General features: G+C 40.5%; 1 protein-coding gene across 2 annotated transcripts in view; it reads left to right on the top strand.

The window, feature by feature from the left end:
* LOC138972367 (uncharacterized) overlaps positions 1-17500 on the top strand; it is a 21344-nt gene that overhangs the window by 1339 nt on the left and 2505 nt on the right. The window contains exons 1-5 of one of the 2 annotated variants that reach the window (XM_070345038.1): positions 710-1138; positions 10910-11070; positions 11574-11616; positions 15033-15091; positions 16587-16700. In XM_070345038.1, the coding sequence (XP_070201139.1) occupies positions 10917-11070; positions 11574-11616; positions 15033-15091; positions 16587-16700 (370 nt within the window). In that variant the 5' untranslated portion in view covers positions 710-1138; positions 10910-10916. Of the gene's footprint in view, positions 1-709; positions 1139-10909; positions 11071-11573; positions 11617-15032; positions 15092-16586; positions 16701-17500 lie in introns of those variants that run through there. The other variant, XM_070345036.1, reaches the window with a different exon arrangement.

The raw sequence follows: 17500 nt of genomic DNA, 5'->3' as shown, positions 1-17500 counted from the left end.
TGTTGAGTTTTCCGCTCGTGCTTGACAAGTGAGATTGATTACACTCAGCCAAGAAAGCACTGCAACCGGACGAATCCTGTTTGTTTCTAGTGCATCGATTGAACGTGACTTAAAGAAAACTATTTTGTCAGCAAATGACTTCATAGATTTATGACTGTGTCAAAATCCCACCTGCGTGGCAGGATAACTAAAGGAAAAGCCCACAGTTTCAATTGTCTTAAAAAGTGTATTTGTTGGTTCAGAAGAAGAAAAACATTTGAGGCTACATATCGAATGCCGTTTATTACTAAAATAAATTGCAATGTCAGGTTGACATTTTCATAACGCTTTAGGGATCAGGTTTGTTTTAATATTTCGAAGTACGAGCGAGCATGTGCGTGAACACACGCACGCACGCACGCACACACGCACCAATTCACACACGCACCCACACATGAACAATCGCACACTCACACACATTCTCTCGGAAACACGCACTGACGCACACACGCACGTAAACACACACATTTACGCAAGCACACACGCACACACGTAAACCCGCATTCACGAACGCACGCATACATGATGGCAGGCACGGTACGGACAAACACATTGGTACACACACCCAAACACGCAGACGCGACATCAGCATTTCACAATGTGAACACATGTTAGGGTATACCGGCGTAAAAAAAAAAAAAACGAGAAAAAAAAGAAAAAAAAGAAAAAAAAGGCAAATCAACTCCAGGTTGAAGCAGCCTGCATTCAACTGAGTTAAAAAAAAAAAAGTGTTTAAAAAAGGTATACCGGCGTGCTCAAGGTCGAAGGGTTTCCCTTAGTTTGGACATTCTTTTCAAATAATTACACACAACAATTAATGCCTCATACAACCTTACAGATCAACGGAGCACAGGAAGCTATGCTGATAATCGTGCTCTGAAAAAATAAAAAAACAAAATGAGATCGGATTTGGTGGACGAGTATTTAACGTATGTTAACAGGAACCAGAAAAAGCTACATGTAAGTTTGTTGAACATTTGAACTGTATTACGCATTTGCTAAATTATAATTATACTCTATATTCTAAGTTAAAACACTATGTTTCCTTCTTCGTTTTCAGAAAAGGCGCACCCTATGGTCTTTAATACCAGTGTTGAGGGTGAGCTATTAAGTATTCATTTGATGACTGACAGATTGCTCAAATGAATTTCGCGCTGCAACGTTTTGCTTGTGAACATACGTCAACATCAAGAAGAAGAAGAAGAAGAAGAAGAAGAAGAAGAAGAAGAAGAAGAAGAAGAAGAAGAAGAAGAAGAAGAAGAACAAGAAGAACAAGAAGAAGAAGAAGAACAAGAAGAACAAGAAGAAGAAGAAGAACATTAACAACAACAACAACAATAACAAAAAAACAAAAAACAACAACAACAACAACAACAACAACAAAAACAACAACAACAACAACAACAACAACAACAAAAACAACAACAACAACATCAACAACAAATGTTTGTTTTTCTTGCATCGGCTAAAAGCACTCGTTTTGACAAATTTAAACACCACATCGTAACAAATTGATGTGTACATTGAAATGATGATTTCAATCAATTGAATGAGATGATATTCCTGGCAGGAGATCAGAGACTTAATATTCTTTCTTCGATCTTACGTGATCATCAAATAATCAATGGCTCGAGTGATATATTGATTGATTGATTTAACTGCTTAGCGTTTTATATGATAATTTTTGTGATTAATGGATGAAAAAAGCAGTTGTGTTATTCGTTGATCGTTCAATTATTAACCTGATGAATTGCTGACTCAGTCTATTTCTTTCTTCATTATATGATTAATGCAGTCTCTTTACTTTATTTTTTTTATTTTTATTTTTTTATTTGCCAAGCACATCTTTGTGGGGCTTTTAATCAGTAACATGCATCCGTCTACAATGTATCATCATTCATCCTTCAACATGTATAATAAATATGTAAATGGCAAGTATACAAGACATATACAACATTAGGACATAACCGACAGACGGACATATAACATACCGTTCGCCTACAAGTATGGCCGGAGCATAACATAACATGCAGATTACAATACGGATAAAGAGAAAGAGAGAGAGAGAGAGAGAGAGAGAGAGAGAGAGAGAGAGAGAGAGAGAGAGAGAGAGAGAGAGAGAGAGAGAGAGAGAGAGAGAGAGAGAGAGAGAGAGGGGGTAATGATGTTGGTGGTATCATTTATAATGTATACTCTTTAGTAATAATACAAATAATAGATTCCTTTCGAACTCCACCCTGCAATTGTCAAAAGTCACTAAAATACAAGACACCCATAAGATTGGACAGGGTGAAAGACAGGTAAGAGGATAAGTGAAGCAGACAGACATAAGACATACACACACACTCTTTCCTAAAATCTTATAAAAACCTACAATTTTAAACTGTGGAAAAAGTTAAGCTGAAATGGACACTTCGCCTTGGTCAATAACCTAACATATATTCGCATAGGGTAACCACTCTGACAAAAATTCAACATTTCTATTCCTGATAAAATTCAATTTCTTTTCAATGTAATATCTTTGTTTTAATATTTTTTGAAAACACTCAAAAGCGGAACTGAGCCCTGAAGTTTACATTTATAAATATAATATTTTCCTAAAAGAATAATCAAATCTAAAACATTATCAGTGTTCACATTATCAATATTATCAATCCGTTTGAAAAAGTCAAATGTTCACAATGTAAACATTCTTTGTGCAATACGTTATTCAATTTAATCCAGAAGGTTTTAACAATCATACATTCCCAAAATAAGTGAAAAATTGTCTCTTCATGATACCCGCACAATGTGCAAAGCGGTGAATTTTTAATTTTACACAAATATTACCAGCTATTGTGTTTTCAGCGTAGCAATAGGGTCCGATATTTAGACGAGACAAGTATAATGCGACGAGTCGAAGACGAGTCGCATTATACTTGTTCGAGTCTAAATATCGGACCCTATTGCTACGCTGAAAACACAATAGCGATTATATAGCTGTTCTGACCTTGATTTGTTGTTCCAAACTTACAAAATGACAGTTTTTGAGTCGATGCGTTGATCTCAGGTTTTGATAGCAGACGCCGTTTCTCATGCGCATTAGTTTTGCGCAGGCGCCACACTGACTTTGGAACAAAACTCGATTTGACAACACAGCTGTTAAACAGCTTTTTATTAGTTCATTCGTATACAACAAAAAGAAGTTTGAGTTTTTTTTCATTTTGAACAAGACTACTTATGAAGAAGACCAAAACACAACATCAACGGAAAACTAGAAACAACTGAAGAACTAGGATGCAACAAAGGGAGGAGAAGGGAACAGCTAATCCGTACAACGCGAACAGACGGCAAGAAGTTTTCAGTTTGGGTGAATGGCATTTATTGTACATGAATGTTAGTGCCATGGGTTGTACATCAACACTTCAGGGGGGAAGTGGGGTATTTAGTGTGGAGTTACGAGATAAGAAAAGCCGAATGCGAAACTGAGTTTGTGTTAGTCGGCAACTGAGCTCACACAGGCACACAAAAACGGCTGCTCCGTTTTACTCCCCTGTTTGTACTACATCTTTCGACTTTGGGCATTTTGTGGTGTTTAGGGACAGAAAATAATTGGTTTAGTCCTGTTTCATCGGGAAGTTAGCAGAAAAGGGTATGCTATCGACATTTGTAAAGCTGAAAAACATTCCCGAGAAGAATTTCAAGTTGTCAGTGTATGCTGTTGTGGACAGAAACATCGCCGCGTGGTACAGATGGGTAAACCGGAACCATGCGTCTTTGTTATTGACAATATGCTTTTGGATATTGAGTAAAATGGCCGACTTCCGTAGCATTATGCTTTGATGATCGGAAAAGACCATCCAATCACAGCCCCCGAATTCCCCCACGTGTTCATCAGAATAGCTATATAAATATTTATTACAAGGTAGAATCCGGTGTAAGAGTCGCAGCTGAAACCACCTTAAACTTACATCAACAGTACTTTGAAAGGGTTTCAACAAAATTAATTTCAAATTCATATTACTTTCACTGGTGCTATTCCATTTTGAAACCGCGGATGGAATAACGTTAGACTGCACACACACCTTCTTCACAACATGGTTTCCTTTTTTTATCACTGACCACACTCTACTATCCACCGATTCATGCTGACAATTCAATGTCTTAAAATTCAAGTTTCTTCTGATAGTTTTTCACAGCGGATACAATTCCACAATATAACAAAATATCACTTTTAACATTAGAAATAATTCAGAAAACTCTTGATAATTTAAATATTTACCCTCCAAATTTACTAAATGTTTCACATATACAATTCCTTCTTCATGCCAACTCTTATAATAAATGCTTCTTTTACCTCTCACTATGTTATCATTATAAAAAAGACATTCGTACAAACATTCATCAATATTAACAGGTAAACATTTTGCATATAACTTTTCATAATGCTTCAACACAACTTGCCAAAACTTGTTTTTCACCGTATTTTTCAACACTTTTATATAATTGCTACCAACCAAATTCACAATATTTAGTTCTGGATACATATCCATAACAAATCTCTTCAAACATGAATCACCACAAACAACTTTTCGCATCCAATCAATCTTCAATGTTGACAACAATACATAAATATTCACCATATTTAACCCCCCTTCTTCAAGGGGTTTAAACACTACTGTCTTTTTAATTTTTGCTCTTTTACCACTCCATAAAAAATCAAATAACAACTTTACTTTAGTTTTGTCTTGAGATCGCAACGTGTTTGAAGGAATGACTTGTTATACATTGACATTGATAGTTTTATTCTTCTTCTTCTTCGTCGTTCGCTAGATAGTTTTTATCATAAGAACCTTTTCTAATTCCTATTAACTCGATGTTCTTTAACTATATTTATACATAAATGCATATATTGTAAAGCAGTATGCATTGTTAGAGGATTTTTTAGTAGCAGTGTTTAAATGTCGAAGCTGCTTTTCCCATTTTTACCCAAGAGACCGACTGTATATTGTGTTATTGTATTTGTCAGACTTGATTGTACCAAGTCCCTACACATGTTGTAATGCGCTTAGAGCCAAATATTTTTGTTTTTTGTAAGGGATAGGCGCAATATAAATACACTTTATTATTATTATTATTATTATTATTTAAGTTATTGAGACATCCCAGTGCACTAAGGGATTTATAGAGCAAATCGAGAAAATTCATTATTGAACGAAGCGCATAGCGCTGAGTTCAATAATTATTTTCGAGATTTGCTCTATAAATCCCTTAGTGCACTGGGATTGTTTCAATAACGATATTGTCAGTACCGCCATAGAAAAAAGAAGATTCCAAGCGCACATTTTGCAACGCGCATTTGAATAGGCATAACTGTGTGGTCAGGTCGTGTACAGTAAAGATCTACTTTTGTGTGGGGTGTCTCAAGTGTGTCGTGCTTTCGTCACACGCATTTTAATTTCTGTTGGTAAATTCCAGTGTAGCGTTAATCTGAACAGTGATGATCTTTCAGAGAGACCTCATTTGAACTCGGAGAAAGGGCTGTGCTCTTCATTATTTGCGATTCGAAACCTCCAGTCGAGCTTCGACGGATTGACTGTGCGGAGTGACTCCCCTTGAATTGACTCGAAGCCGCGGGACTCGACGGTTCGCACATTTTCAAAACAAATGTGGCATATTTTCGTGTTTTATCTTCATTCATCGGGGAGTCTGATACTAAATATGAACGGTAAGAATGCTCTGAACCCTACACGTATTATATCCCCATCGTTTTTTCGTTCACATTTGCCCAACGTGTTAATTTGCTGAGCGGGGTTTATGTCGTCTGCTAGGGCAATCAAACCACTGCATGCAGTCTGCACTGACTGAGTCTGCACGCACGAGGCACGCTGGTAATAAGTCTTATAATGGTAAGAACGTTCTGAACCCTACACGTTTTCGATTACGATTGTTCTTGCCTTGAAATAATAATTCGGAAACTGAACTGATGCAGTCGTATTTCAGTGTAGTCAGTGCGGCTACGTATGACAGAGTCGATCGAGTCAGTCTTCCAAACTGGTCTAGCTGGTACGTTATCGGAATAACACTTGTGTTTTCTGCTAGCGGGTGGGAATTTTATATTAACTCATCATTTGGTAATGTGGATGATAAGCTACATGCCACTAACACGATGAGAAGAATCTATGCAAGTCGGCGAGAATTAGATGAAACCCAGCGGCTTCTATTTTTAGATCAGTGGCAGCCGCACTGTGGCACAGGCACATGCAATCTGTCAGAAAAAAAACCCACTTCTGCTTTAATTGAGAAGTAGGGAATTTATGGTCATTTGGTATTGTGGAGAATATAAGCTACATGTCAGTAATTAATTCTGAGGATGAGAGCACAGTCTTGCTTAGGTAAAGGGCGTAAGAATACGCTCTGTGGAAAAGTTAGCGCACTCCAAGAGTGCGCTAACAGTTTTAGCGCATCGCCATTAGCCAATCAACTGGTTCACATCAGTCATGTGACACCAGTACTTACTGACAATTATTATTATTATTCTTATTCTTATTCTTATTCTTTAAGTTATTGAGACATCCCAGTGCACTAAGGGATTTATAGAGCAAATCGAGAAAATTCATTATTGAACGAAGCGCATAGCGCTGAGTTCAATAATTATTTTCGAGATTTGCTCTATAAATCCCTTAGTGCACTGGGATTGTTTCAATAACGATATTGTCAGTACCGCCATAGAAAAAAGAAGATTCCTAACGCACATTTTGCAATGCGCATTTGAATAGGCATAACTGTGTGGTCAGGTCGTGCACAGTAAAGATCTACTTTTGTGTGGGGTGTCTCAAGTGTGTCGTGCTTTCGTCACACGCATTTTAATTTCTGTTGGTAAATTCCAGTGTAGCGTTAATCTGAACAGTGATGATCTTTCAGAGAGACCTCATTTGAACTCGGAGAAAGGCTCTTCATTATTTGCGATTCGAAACCTCCAGTCGAGCTTCGACGGATTGACTATGCGGAGTGACTCCCCTTGAATTGACTCAAAGCGGGACTCGACGGTTCGCACATTTTCAAAACAAATGTGGCATATTTCTCGTGTTCTATGATCTATCTTCACTCATCGGGGAGTCTGATACTAAATATGAACGGTAAGAATGCTCTGAACCCTACACGTATTATATCCCCATCGTTTTTTCGTTCACATTTGCCCAACATGTTAATTTGCTGAGCGGGGTTAATGTCGTCTGCTAGGCTACCTGTCAACCTGGGCAATGGAACGACTGCAGTCTGCACTGAGTCTGTACGCATAAGGCAGGCTGCTAATAAATCTTATATATGGTAAGAACGTTCTGAACCTTACACGTTTTCGATTACGATTGTTCTTGCTTTGAAATAATAATTCTGAAACCATTCATTTACTGAACTGATGTAGTCGTATTTCTGTGTTGTCTGCTACAGAGTCGATCGAGTCAGTCTTCCAAACTGGTCTAGCTGGTACGTTATCGGAATAACACTTGTGTTTTCTGTTAGCCGCTGGGAATTGTATACTAACTCATCATTATGGGGGCGAGGACGCCCCCATTCTATACGGATAGTTTAGAGGTTGACCATGGGCAGCGCCATTTTGTTGTGAAATACGTCATCAGTTTGTGTACACAGGAAGTTGTGACATCCGTCACCCTATGGGAGGGGTGAAGGCAACATTGTTCATCTGTAGAAAGTTGTGAAATCCGTCACCCTATGGGAGGGTTGACGTCAAAATTGGTCATCACAGAGTTTGTGTAACACAGGAAGTTGTGAAATACGTCACCCTATGGGAGGGGTGACGTCAAAATTGTTCAACAAAAACATGATATGTCGCATTGTGCAGGGTCAACTGCAACAAACTCAAACCGAGCCATTCATACCTAGCTGTATTTGAGAGACTTATATACCCGACATTTTTATTTCTTATTTTTAGCACAGGTGTAGGAAAAATCATGAACCAAAATGTTATTTATTTTCTAATTTAACATTTTTTTTACAAATATGACCATGGTCTTTTAAACATACAGTGACATTAAACATTGTTATGTTAAAAAAAAAGAAAAAAGAAATAAAGCTTTTGTGCACAAATCAGAAAATACATTGTACATTTTACCTACAGGCCAAACAGTGTCTGTTGGCGGCAGAGGGCCCAGCAAGTTGCTATTTTTAGATCGATTAAAAGTTGTCAAGAACAGGCGCTTACATTTGGATGTGTCCACTGATAGTAGGTTTGGTTATGATCAATCAGAATGATGTAGGAATAAAAATGTATGACAGTTTGGTATGATGACATGTAATTCAAATATGCTGAAATGTAATATTATACATGATATAATATTATTATGGCTGTTGCCATGACCATGAACCCCAAGAAAGGTTTAATGTTATGTAAAATCAAAATACCAAAATCAAGCACCTACTAATCTGGTCTACGGTGCGGCTTGGACCAAAAAAGGATGGACACGCAACTCGCTCAGCCAGCCAGCGCTGCGAGACTTACAGCGGCCAACTTCGCCGCGGCGCGCTCATTGGCTAAGTATTGAACTTGCGTCAAGGCCGATGCGCGTAGATTCCCAGAATGTTTACTTTCGGTTAGATTCTTCGACAGCATTCGCAGAGGTGACTGCCGTATTGTGTACCGCAGTCAGAAGTAATTTATTACTTTTGGGAGTTTAGTAACGTGATATCAGTTTTCAATTGTTCGTTCACTTATATTGCTTTCAGATTTAACACACAAGAAACAGTAGCACGGTTTTCGTTGCGAAAATGTGCATTGGCAGTGCTACGCGATCGAATTGTGTATTATGTACACGCGGTGTTCTTCTCAGGAAAAGACCGAAGCGACATGTGACGTCAGTCGTTCAGCCCGCGAGCGGTGGGATGGGGGGGGTTCACATGGTTTGTTTGTTTCAGAACCACACCCATATACACACATTTCACATGTAAACCATTTGTCCGCCCCCTGTCGATATTTATCGACTAAGTTCCTTGTTTGGTAATGTGGATGATAAGCTACATGCCACTAACACGGCATATGAGAAGAATCTATGCAAGTCGGCGAAAATTAGATGAAACACAGCGGCTTCCATTTTTTTAGATCACTGGCACTGGCACAGGCACATGCAATCTGTCAGAAAAAAAACCACTTCTGCTTTAATTGAGAAGCAGGGAATTTATGGTCATTTGGTATTGTGGAGAATATAAGCTACATGTCATTAATTAATTCTGAGGATGAGAGCACAGTCTTGCTTAGGCAAAGGGCGCAAGAATACGCTCTGTGGAAAAGTTAGCGCACTCCAAGAGTGCGCTAACAGTTTTAGCGCATCGCCATTAGCCAATCAACTGGTTCACATCAGTCATGTGACACCAGTACTTACTGACAATTATTCTTATTCTTATTATTATTTAAGTTATTGAGACATCCCAGTGCACTAAGGGATTTATAGAGCAAATCGAGAAAATTCATTATTGAACGAAGCGCATAGCGCTGAGTTCAATAATTATTTTCGAGATTTGCTCTATAAATCCCTTAGTGCACTGGGATTGTTTCAATAACGATATTGTCAGTACCGCCATAGAAAAAAAAAGATTCCAAGCGCACATTTTGCAACGCGCATTTGAATAGGCATAACTGTGTGGTCAGGTCGTGTACAGTAAAGATCTACTTTTGTGTGGGGTGTCTCAAGTGTGTCGTGCTTTCGTCACACGCATTTTAATTTCTGTTGGTAAATTCCAGTGTAGCGTTAATCTGAACAGTGCTAGTGATGATCTTTCAGAGAGACCTCATTTGAACTCGGAGAAAGGGCTGTGCTCTTCAATCATTATTTGCGATTCGAAACCTCCAGTCGAGCTTCGACGGATTGACTGTGCGGAGTGACTCCCCTTGAATTGACTCGAAGCCGCGGGACTCGACGGTTCGCACATTTTCAAAACAAATGTGGCATATTTCTCGTGTTCTATCTTCACTCATCGGGGAGTCTGATACTAAATATGAACGGTAAGAATGCTCTGAACCCTACACGTATTATATCCCCATCGTTTTTTCGTTCACATTTGCCCAACATGTTAATTTGCTGAGCGGGGTTTATGTCGTCTGCTAGGGCAATCAAACCACTGCATGCAGTCTGCACTGACTGAGTCTGCACGCACGAGGCACGCTGGTAATAAGTCTTATAATGGTAAGAACGTTCTGAACCCTACACGTTTTCGATTACGATTGTTCTTGCCTTGAAATAATAATTCGGAAACCATTCATTTACTGAACTGATGCAGTCGTATTTCAGTGTAGTCAGTGCGGCTAAGTATTCATGACAGAGTCGATCGAGTCAGTCTTCCAAACTGGTCTAGCTGGTACGTTATAGGAATAACACTTGTGTTTTCTGCTAGCGGGTGGGAATTTTATATTAACTCATCATTTGGTAATGTGGATGATAAGCTACATGCCACTAACACGATGAGAAGAATCTATGCAAGTCGGCGAGAATTAGATGAAACTGACACAGCGGCTTCTATTTTTAGATCAGTGGCAGCCGCACTGTGGCACAGGCACATGCAATCTGTCAGAAAAAAAACACTTCTGCTTTAATTGAGAAGCAGGGAATTTATGGTCATTTGGTATTGTGGAGAATATAAGCTACATGTCAGTAATTAATTCTGAGGATGAGAGCACAGTCTTGCTTAGGTAAAGGGCGTAAGAATACGCTCTGTGGAAAAGTTAGCGCACTCCAAGAGTGCGCTAACAGTTTTAGCGCATCGCCATTAGCGAATCAACTGGTTCACATCAGTCATGTGACACCAGTACTTACTGACAATTATTATTATTTATTAACATGTGTTACAGGATGATTAATTCTTCATTACTTGTCTCTTTCAGAAATCACATGTCGAACGGTAATGTAACTGTCCCTTCAGATCAAACCCAAACGATGGAGATATGCGTCCCATTCCTCTATGGGGTCCTCGGTACAGGCGCTGTTGGCGTCATCGTCGTCGTCTTGGTCATCGTTATCATCGTTCTCGCCGTTCGACTGAGAAGTAAACCTTGTTTTGTAACATTTTGTTACGCAAGGCTTTGTTTAACATTGTTGTTGTGCAATGTGTGACTTGTTGTTTAGTCAGTTGTTGTAATGTCCAAACGAATATCCAATAAGTTATTAATTTTATTGACAGTAAAGTCGTGTCTTATCTTAAATTCTATAAAATAAAAGTAATGATAACAAGCTAGGATCGCTGTCCTATGCGGATAAACAGGTATACACTAAAGGTCTGATTGAAATATCTGAGTATAATGATAACGGTTCAATAGAACTGGTCGCCTTGAATATGTAATTGCATTTAATAGTGTCTCTATGTGTATGTGTTCAGGTACAAATCACCCACATTTTCAATGAAATCAAAATGAAAACAAAAACGATGATATAATTTGGATGCACGGTATTTACATTGACATACTTTCATCCACACATACATATTTTTAAATTCAAGTTATGCTGAGCTCTACGTGTTGATGTGATAGCTACATTATTCTTCGTTTTCAGAACGCTCACCATTTCCGTCTTTAAACAACCGTCAGCGACGACAGTGAGTATAGCCCTAATTCTTCTTCTTCTTCGTTCACTAATGTTTTTAGCACGAGTGGATTTTTACGTGTATGACCGTTTTTACCACGCCATTTCGGGGGAGGCATATGATGGGTATTTTCGTGTTTCTATAACCCACCGAACTCTGACATGGATTACAGGATCTTTTCCGTGTGCACTTGGTCTTGTGCTTGCGTGTACACACGAAGGGGGTTAAGTCACTAGCAGGTCTGCGCATAAGTTGACCTGGGAGATCGGAAAAATCTCCACTCTTAACCCACCAGGCGGCAGCGACCGGGATTCGAACTCACGATCTCCCGATTAGGAGGCGGACGTCTTACCACCACGCCACTGCGCCCGTTAGCCCTAATTCAATTATACATGAAGCTAGAAACACTGACGTCGACGCGTTTGCAAGGACAGGTTTTTGTTGGGGGTTTGAAGCTCGAAGTGCTATACAACCGGTGCCCACTCATTTGGTATCCCTGACAATTAGGCCCGGTAGCTCAGTTGATAGAGCACTGGACTTGTGGTCCTAAGGTCGCAGGTTCGAATCCGAGCCGGGCGGACACGGGTCAACTATGTGCAGACTCAGAGACGTATCTATGTTCCACCCCCGTGTCACCACTGTGGCACGTAAAAGACCTCGGTCATTCTGCCATTAGTGCAGGTGGATGATTACACCTAAACACGCATACACCTGGGTAGAGCGACTTTGTTGCTGCTAGCTTTCCACTGGGAGGAAGCGACCCGAATTTCACAGCAATGGGACAATAACGAAATGAAAATGAAAATGAAAATGAAAATAGCGGACGAACTAGCAAGAACTGAATAACAAGGAAGACACACAACTGTTGGGTGAAGATCGAATTATGAGAAAAGCAAACACACAAACAAAACGAACAAAGACAAGGACATGAACTGCCGAAGGTCCTTACAGGTCGCCCTGCTTGAACAACGTATGACCAGTGTTTGTCATGCAAGTTAGCTGAACACAAAGACAACACACACTCTCGGGTTTCTATTACCGTAAAATCCCTAGCATAAGCCCACCATCTAGCAAACGCCCACCCCCCACTTTGGGCCAAAAGTTGTGCACAGGGGTAACTACCTAGGAAACGCCCACCCTGCTTTTTTCAAAGAGACTATAGGCTCACTTTCACTAGGATTTGTGCAGACTGTTCTAAAAGTCATCTTTTTCCCCTTCTTTACCTTTTCGTGTTTCTTTCCTTTTTTCTTATTCTTTGTCCCCTCTCCTCACTCCCACCCATCGTTCATGTTTTTTCGAGTTTCATTTCTCTTTTTTTTTCTAAGTTTGTGGGTTTTTCTTTCTCAGAAAGATTGGGCCTTTTGAAGACAAAATCCAAGTTCAGTTAACGTTTCATTTCCAAAGACGATCGTGTAATTTCTTCCCTGTACAGAAAGAAAGGACTTCATTGGTGTTGACATTTCGACATTTCATCAAGTTTCTTTTCCCCGGAATTATGTTGTTATTGTTTGTCTTTGCAAAGGTCTGGCGATTTTCTTTTTACTTTATAAATTTATATGAATGACTATGCTCGTGTTGTTTTCAGAAGAGCCAGTCCTTTTCTCTCTCTCTCTCTCTCTCTCTCTCTCTCTCTCTCTCTCTCTCTCTCTCTCTCTCTCTCTCTCTCTCTCTCTCTCTCTCTCTCTCTCTCTCTCTCTCTCTCTCTCTCTCTCTCTCTCTCTCTCTCTCTCTCTCTCATGGTTGGCCTTCTTTGCCTCAAAGTCCTTTTTTTTCTTTTTTCCTTCACTTCTACTCACACGACCTAACTTACATGCTTTCGGGGTTTGTATTCACTCAATTACACGGTTGAGCACAAAACTTACTTTGTGCAAAGGGGTCTATCCCTAGCAAACGCCCACCCCCCAATTTTGCCCTAAATCTGTGCACAGGGGGGGGGGGGGGGGGCTTATGCTAGGGATTTTACGGTACAACAGGTTGATTTTGCAAGTGTGCAATCAGACAGATCACAATGTTGAGGTCATAAGTCACAGTCAGGCTACTAACTTTAAAATGCGATACTTCCCAAAACAACAAAAAAAACAAGCAAACAAACAAACACAAACAAACAAACAAACAAACAAACAAACAAACAAACAAACAAACAGATATACTAGCACTCAGTTGGTTTTCATTGTATTCTTTCGACATGAATATAAAGCACACTAGCTCTCATTGGGTTTTCGTTCTGCTGCCTTGACGGGAATATATAGCATACTAACTCTCAGGGTGTTCATACTGCTAAATCGACATGAATATATAGCATACTAGCTCTCAGGGTGTTCATAGTGCTATATCGACATGAATATATAGCATACTAGCTCTCAGGGTGTTCATACTGCTAAATCGACATGAATATATAGCATACTAGCTCTCAGGGTGTTCATCTGCTATATCGACATGAATATATAGCATAATAGCTCTCATGGTGTTCATACTGCTATATCGACATGAATATAATTATAGCATACTAGCTCTCAGGGTGTTCATACTGCTATGTCGACATGAATATATAGCATTCTAGCTCTCAGGGTGTTCATACTGCTAAATCGACATGAATATATATCATACTGGCTCTCAGGGTGTTCATACTGCTATATCGACATGAATATAATTATAGCATACTAGCTCTCGGGGTTTATACTGCTATATCGACATGAGTATATAGCATACTAGCTCTCAGGGTGTTCATACTGCTAAATCGACATGCATATATAGCATACTAGCTCTCAGGGTGTTCATACAGCTATATCGACATGAATATATAGCATACTACTACTGGCTCTCAGGGTGTTCATACTGCTAAATCGACATGAATATATAGCATACTAGCTCTCATGGTTTGTTTGTTTGTTTATTTGTTTAACGCCCAGCCGACCACGAAGGGCCATATCAGGGCGGTGCTGCTTTGACATATAACGTGCGCCACACACAAGACAGAAGTCGCAGCACAGGCTTCATGTCTCACCCAGTCACATTATTCTGACACCGGACCAACCAGTCCTAGCACTAACCCCATAATGCCAGACGCCAGGCGGAGCAGCCACTAGATTGCCAATTTGAAAGTCTTAGGTATGACCCGGCCGGGGTTCGAACCCACGACCTCCCGATCACGGGGCGGACGCCTTACCACTAGGCCAACCGTGCCGGTTAGCTCTCATGGTGTTCATACTGCTAAATCGACATGAATATATAGCATACTAGCTCTCAGGGTGTTCATACTGCTAAATCGACATGAATATATAGCATACTAGCTCTCAGGGTGTTCATACTGCTAAATCGACATGAATACAAAGCACACTATTTCTCGGTGGGTTTTCATTCTACTGTCTGGACATGAATATAGAGCATACCAGCCCTCAGAGGGTGTATAACCTGTCCGTGTCTTTCAGGCGAGAGACTGTGTACACGGAAGCCAGTTCACTTCAGACATCCTGTGCAAGTTCGACAGGTAAGTGTCAAAGCTACAGTGGAACCCCCTTTTTAAGACCCCCCCAATCTAAGACTCCCTCCTTTTTAAGACCTTGTTTTCTCAGACTTTCTGTTCATAACCTCTGTAAAATTACCCCCATTTTAAGACTCCCTCCTTTTTAAGACCTGATTTTCTCAGATTTGTGGAGGTCTTAAAAGGGGGGTTCCACTGTATATATAATTTCATGTGTCACCCAACAGGTAAGCAAACACACACACCTGTCCTGGCTTCTTATGGGATGACGTCATCCTTCCACTTTGGACACTCATACCGAAGCATCTACGGCTTTGTTTGTTTAGTGTGAATGATTCTTTCGAAATTATTGTGCAAGGTCCTGCACAGGAAGCAGCCAAGCATGTGTCAACATTGAAGGCTGCTTTATCCTACATACGTGAGAGAGACACCCGTGAGACAATAATCGTTCAAATCACACGTGTGTATATCATGTAAATGAGGTCATGTCAAGCAAGTCTGGCAAGGACCTGTTTTTCCACTGCTTATGATGCCAAAGTCACCGAGACAAACGTCATTATAGAAAAAAAAATTGCGCTCGCTAATTACCCTCGATGAATCTTTAGAACTAACACGTCACTCCACACTTTCAGAGTGACGTTTCTTTGCTTTGACGTAATAGATTGCACGAGGCTTTAGAAGAGACCGAGGTTCCAAAACAAGGGTCTTTAATTTAGCTGCCTCGACTGCAGGACATTTTCAGTCAAATACACGTTAGTACAGTATGTAGGATAAACAGAATACTACATGGCTTGCTGTTTCGTACCAGATTTACACTCGTTGCTTTTTCAAATAGTGAACAGCTCGCTTTCGCTCGCAGTTCAATATTTAAAAAAACCAACTCGTGTAAATCTGGTACGACACAGCAAGCCATGTAGTATTCTCTATTTATTCTATGTAAAATCCTGGATGGCTTGTTGATTCACAAGATAAATTATAGGGACAGAGACACGTTGAAAGCAAACTGTGGATCGCTATTGGTGTTGGTTCGAACCCCAGGTTCGGCTCGGGATTTATTGACCAGAGTTAATTTTGATCAGGCAGTCCTCGTTGTTCGAACTTCCTTGTGTGCACAGATGCGCACGATAAAAAGATCTCACGGTCACTTTTAAATTGTCGCTTTTCATATCCAGTGCTTTTCACTGCAGTGTGAGTGTGTGTGTGTGTGTGTGTGTGTGTGTGTGTGTGTGTGTGTGTGTGTGTGTGTGTGCATAAATGCGTGTGTGTGTGTGTGTGTGTGTGTGTGTGTGTGTGTGCGTAACTGCGCGTGTGTGTGTGTGTGTGTGCGTAACTGCGCGTGTGTGTGTGTGTGTGTGTGTGTGTGTGTGTGTGTGTGTGTGTGTGTGTGTGCGTACGTGCGTGGAACGTGCGATGCGTGTGTATACGTGTGTGTGTGTGTGTGTGTGTGTGTGTGTGTTTCAATAATACAGTAACTCTTCTTTAATCCCCATTCTTTCCCCAGCGTGCGGTGAATACCAGGAACTGCGAGTGGACGAGATAGGGATGATGTCAGTCTACGCAACGGGCACGCAGAGGTCTCCACCTGCCGGCAAGATACCTCACGAAGAGAACACTGGTATGCATCCGTATTCCGTCTTTGTGTCAGTTGATGGAACGTTTGTATGGCCATGTTGGGTTTGATGCGTGCATGCCTGGTTTTCTCCTGTAGATGGGTGTCGGCACAGGAGGTCTGCCCGCTGTCCTCAGCCAACATGCTCCGTCTTCATGGCAGCTCAAATTTTTTATCGAGGTTCTCTCCTCTAGATCCGCCGTGTTTCGCCTAGGGGCTTGCGCTGCCTAGTTGATAGGGTCACCTCGTAGAGGATGTGGTCGTAGACCACGCACGGTCGGTCTTGGGATAGGGAAACGTTATGCTAGTCCGGAGGGATTACGCCACAATGGCCACCTCGCGAAGACCCAGGGTCCTAGACTAGGGAGGTCCAAGGGGGAGCACCGGGAGGGCTACCCCTCTACCCGCACCTCCAACACAATCCCTTCCCCTGGTAGCTTCATCCCCAAGGAGGAAACAGAGCTACCTGCAACACCCCGATGGAACGTTTAAGTTAGTTGACAATACAAATCATTCACAGATACATCGACCCAATGGTCATTATACTGGACAGAAAAACAAACAAAAAAAATAATATGAGGTGAGTGAGCCTTATCTGATAATAATTTTTTGTCGTCCGATTTCTGGCAAGGCTGTGCAGTCGCCGAATAAGCATAATCACATTTTTAATAGTAAAATTAGTATCGTGTCATTATCTGTCCACTATAAAGACTATTTCGGTCGATGTACTTGTGAATTTTGTTCTTTTGTCAAAAATTATGCGTTCCATTGTTCTGAATTTGGAGATGTAAGCTGCAGTCTATCTG

Source organism: Littorina saxatilis, linkage group LG8 (genome assembly GCF_037325665.1).
Source record: "Littorina saxatilis isolate snail1 linkage group LG8, US_GU_Lsax_2.0, whole genome shotgun sequence".
NCBI lineage: Eukaryota > Metazoa > Mollusca > Gastropoda > Littorinimorpha > Littorinidae > Littorina > Littorina saxatilis.
Note: the sequence above shows the minus strand (reverse complement) of the source record. Positions and strands in the feature narration are given on the sequence as shown.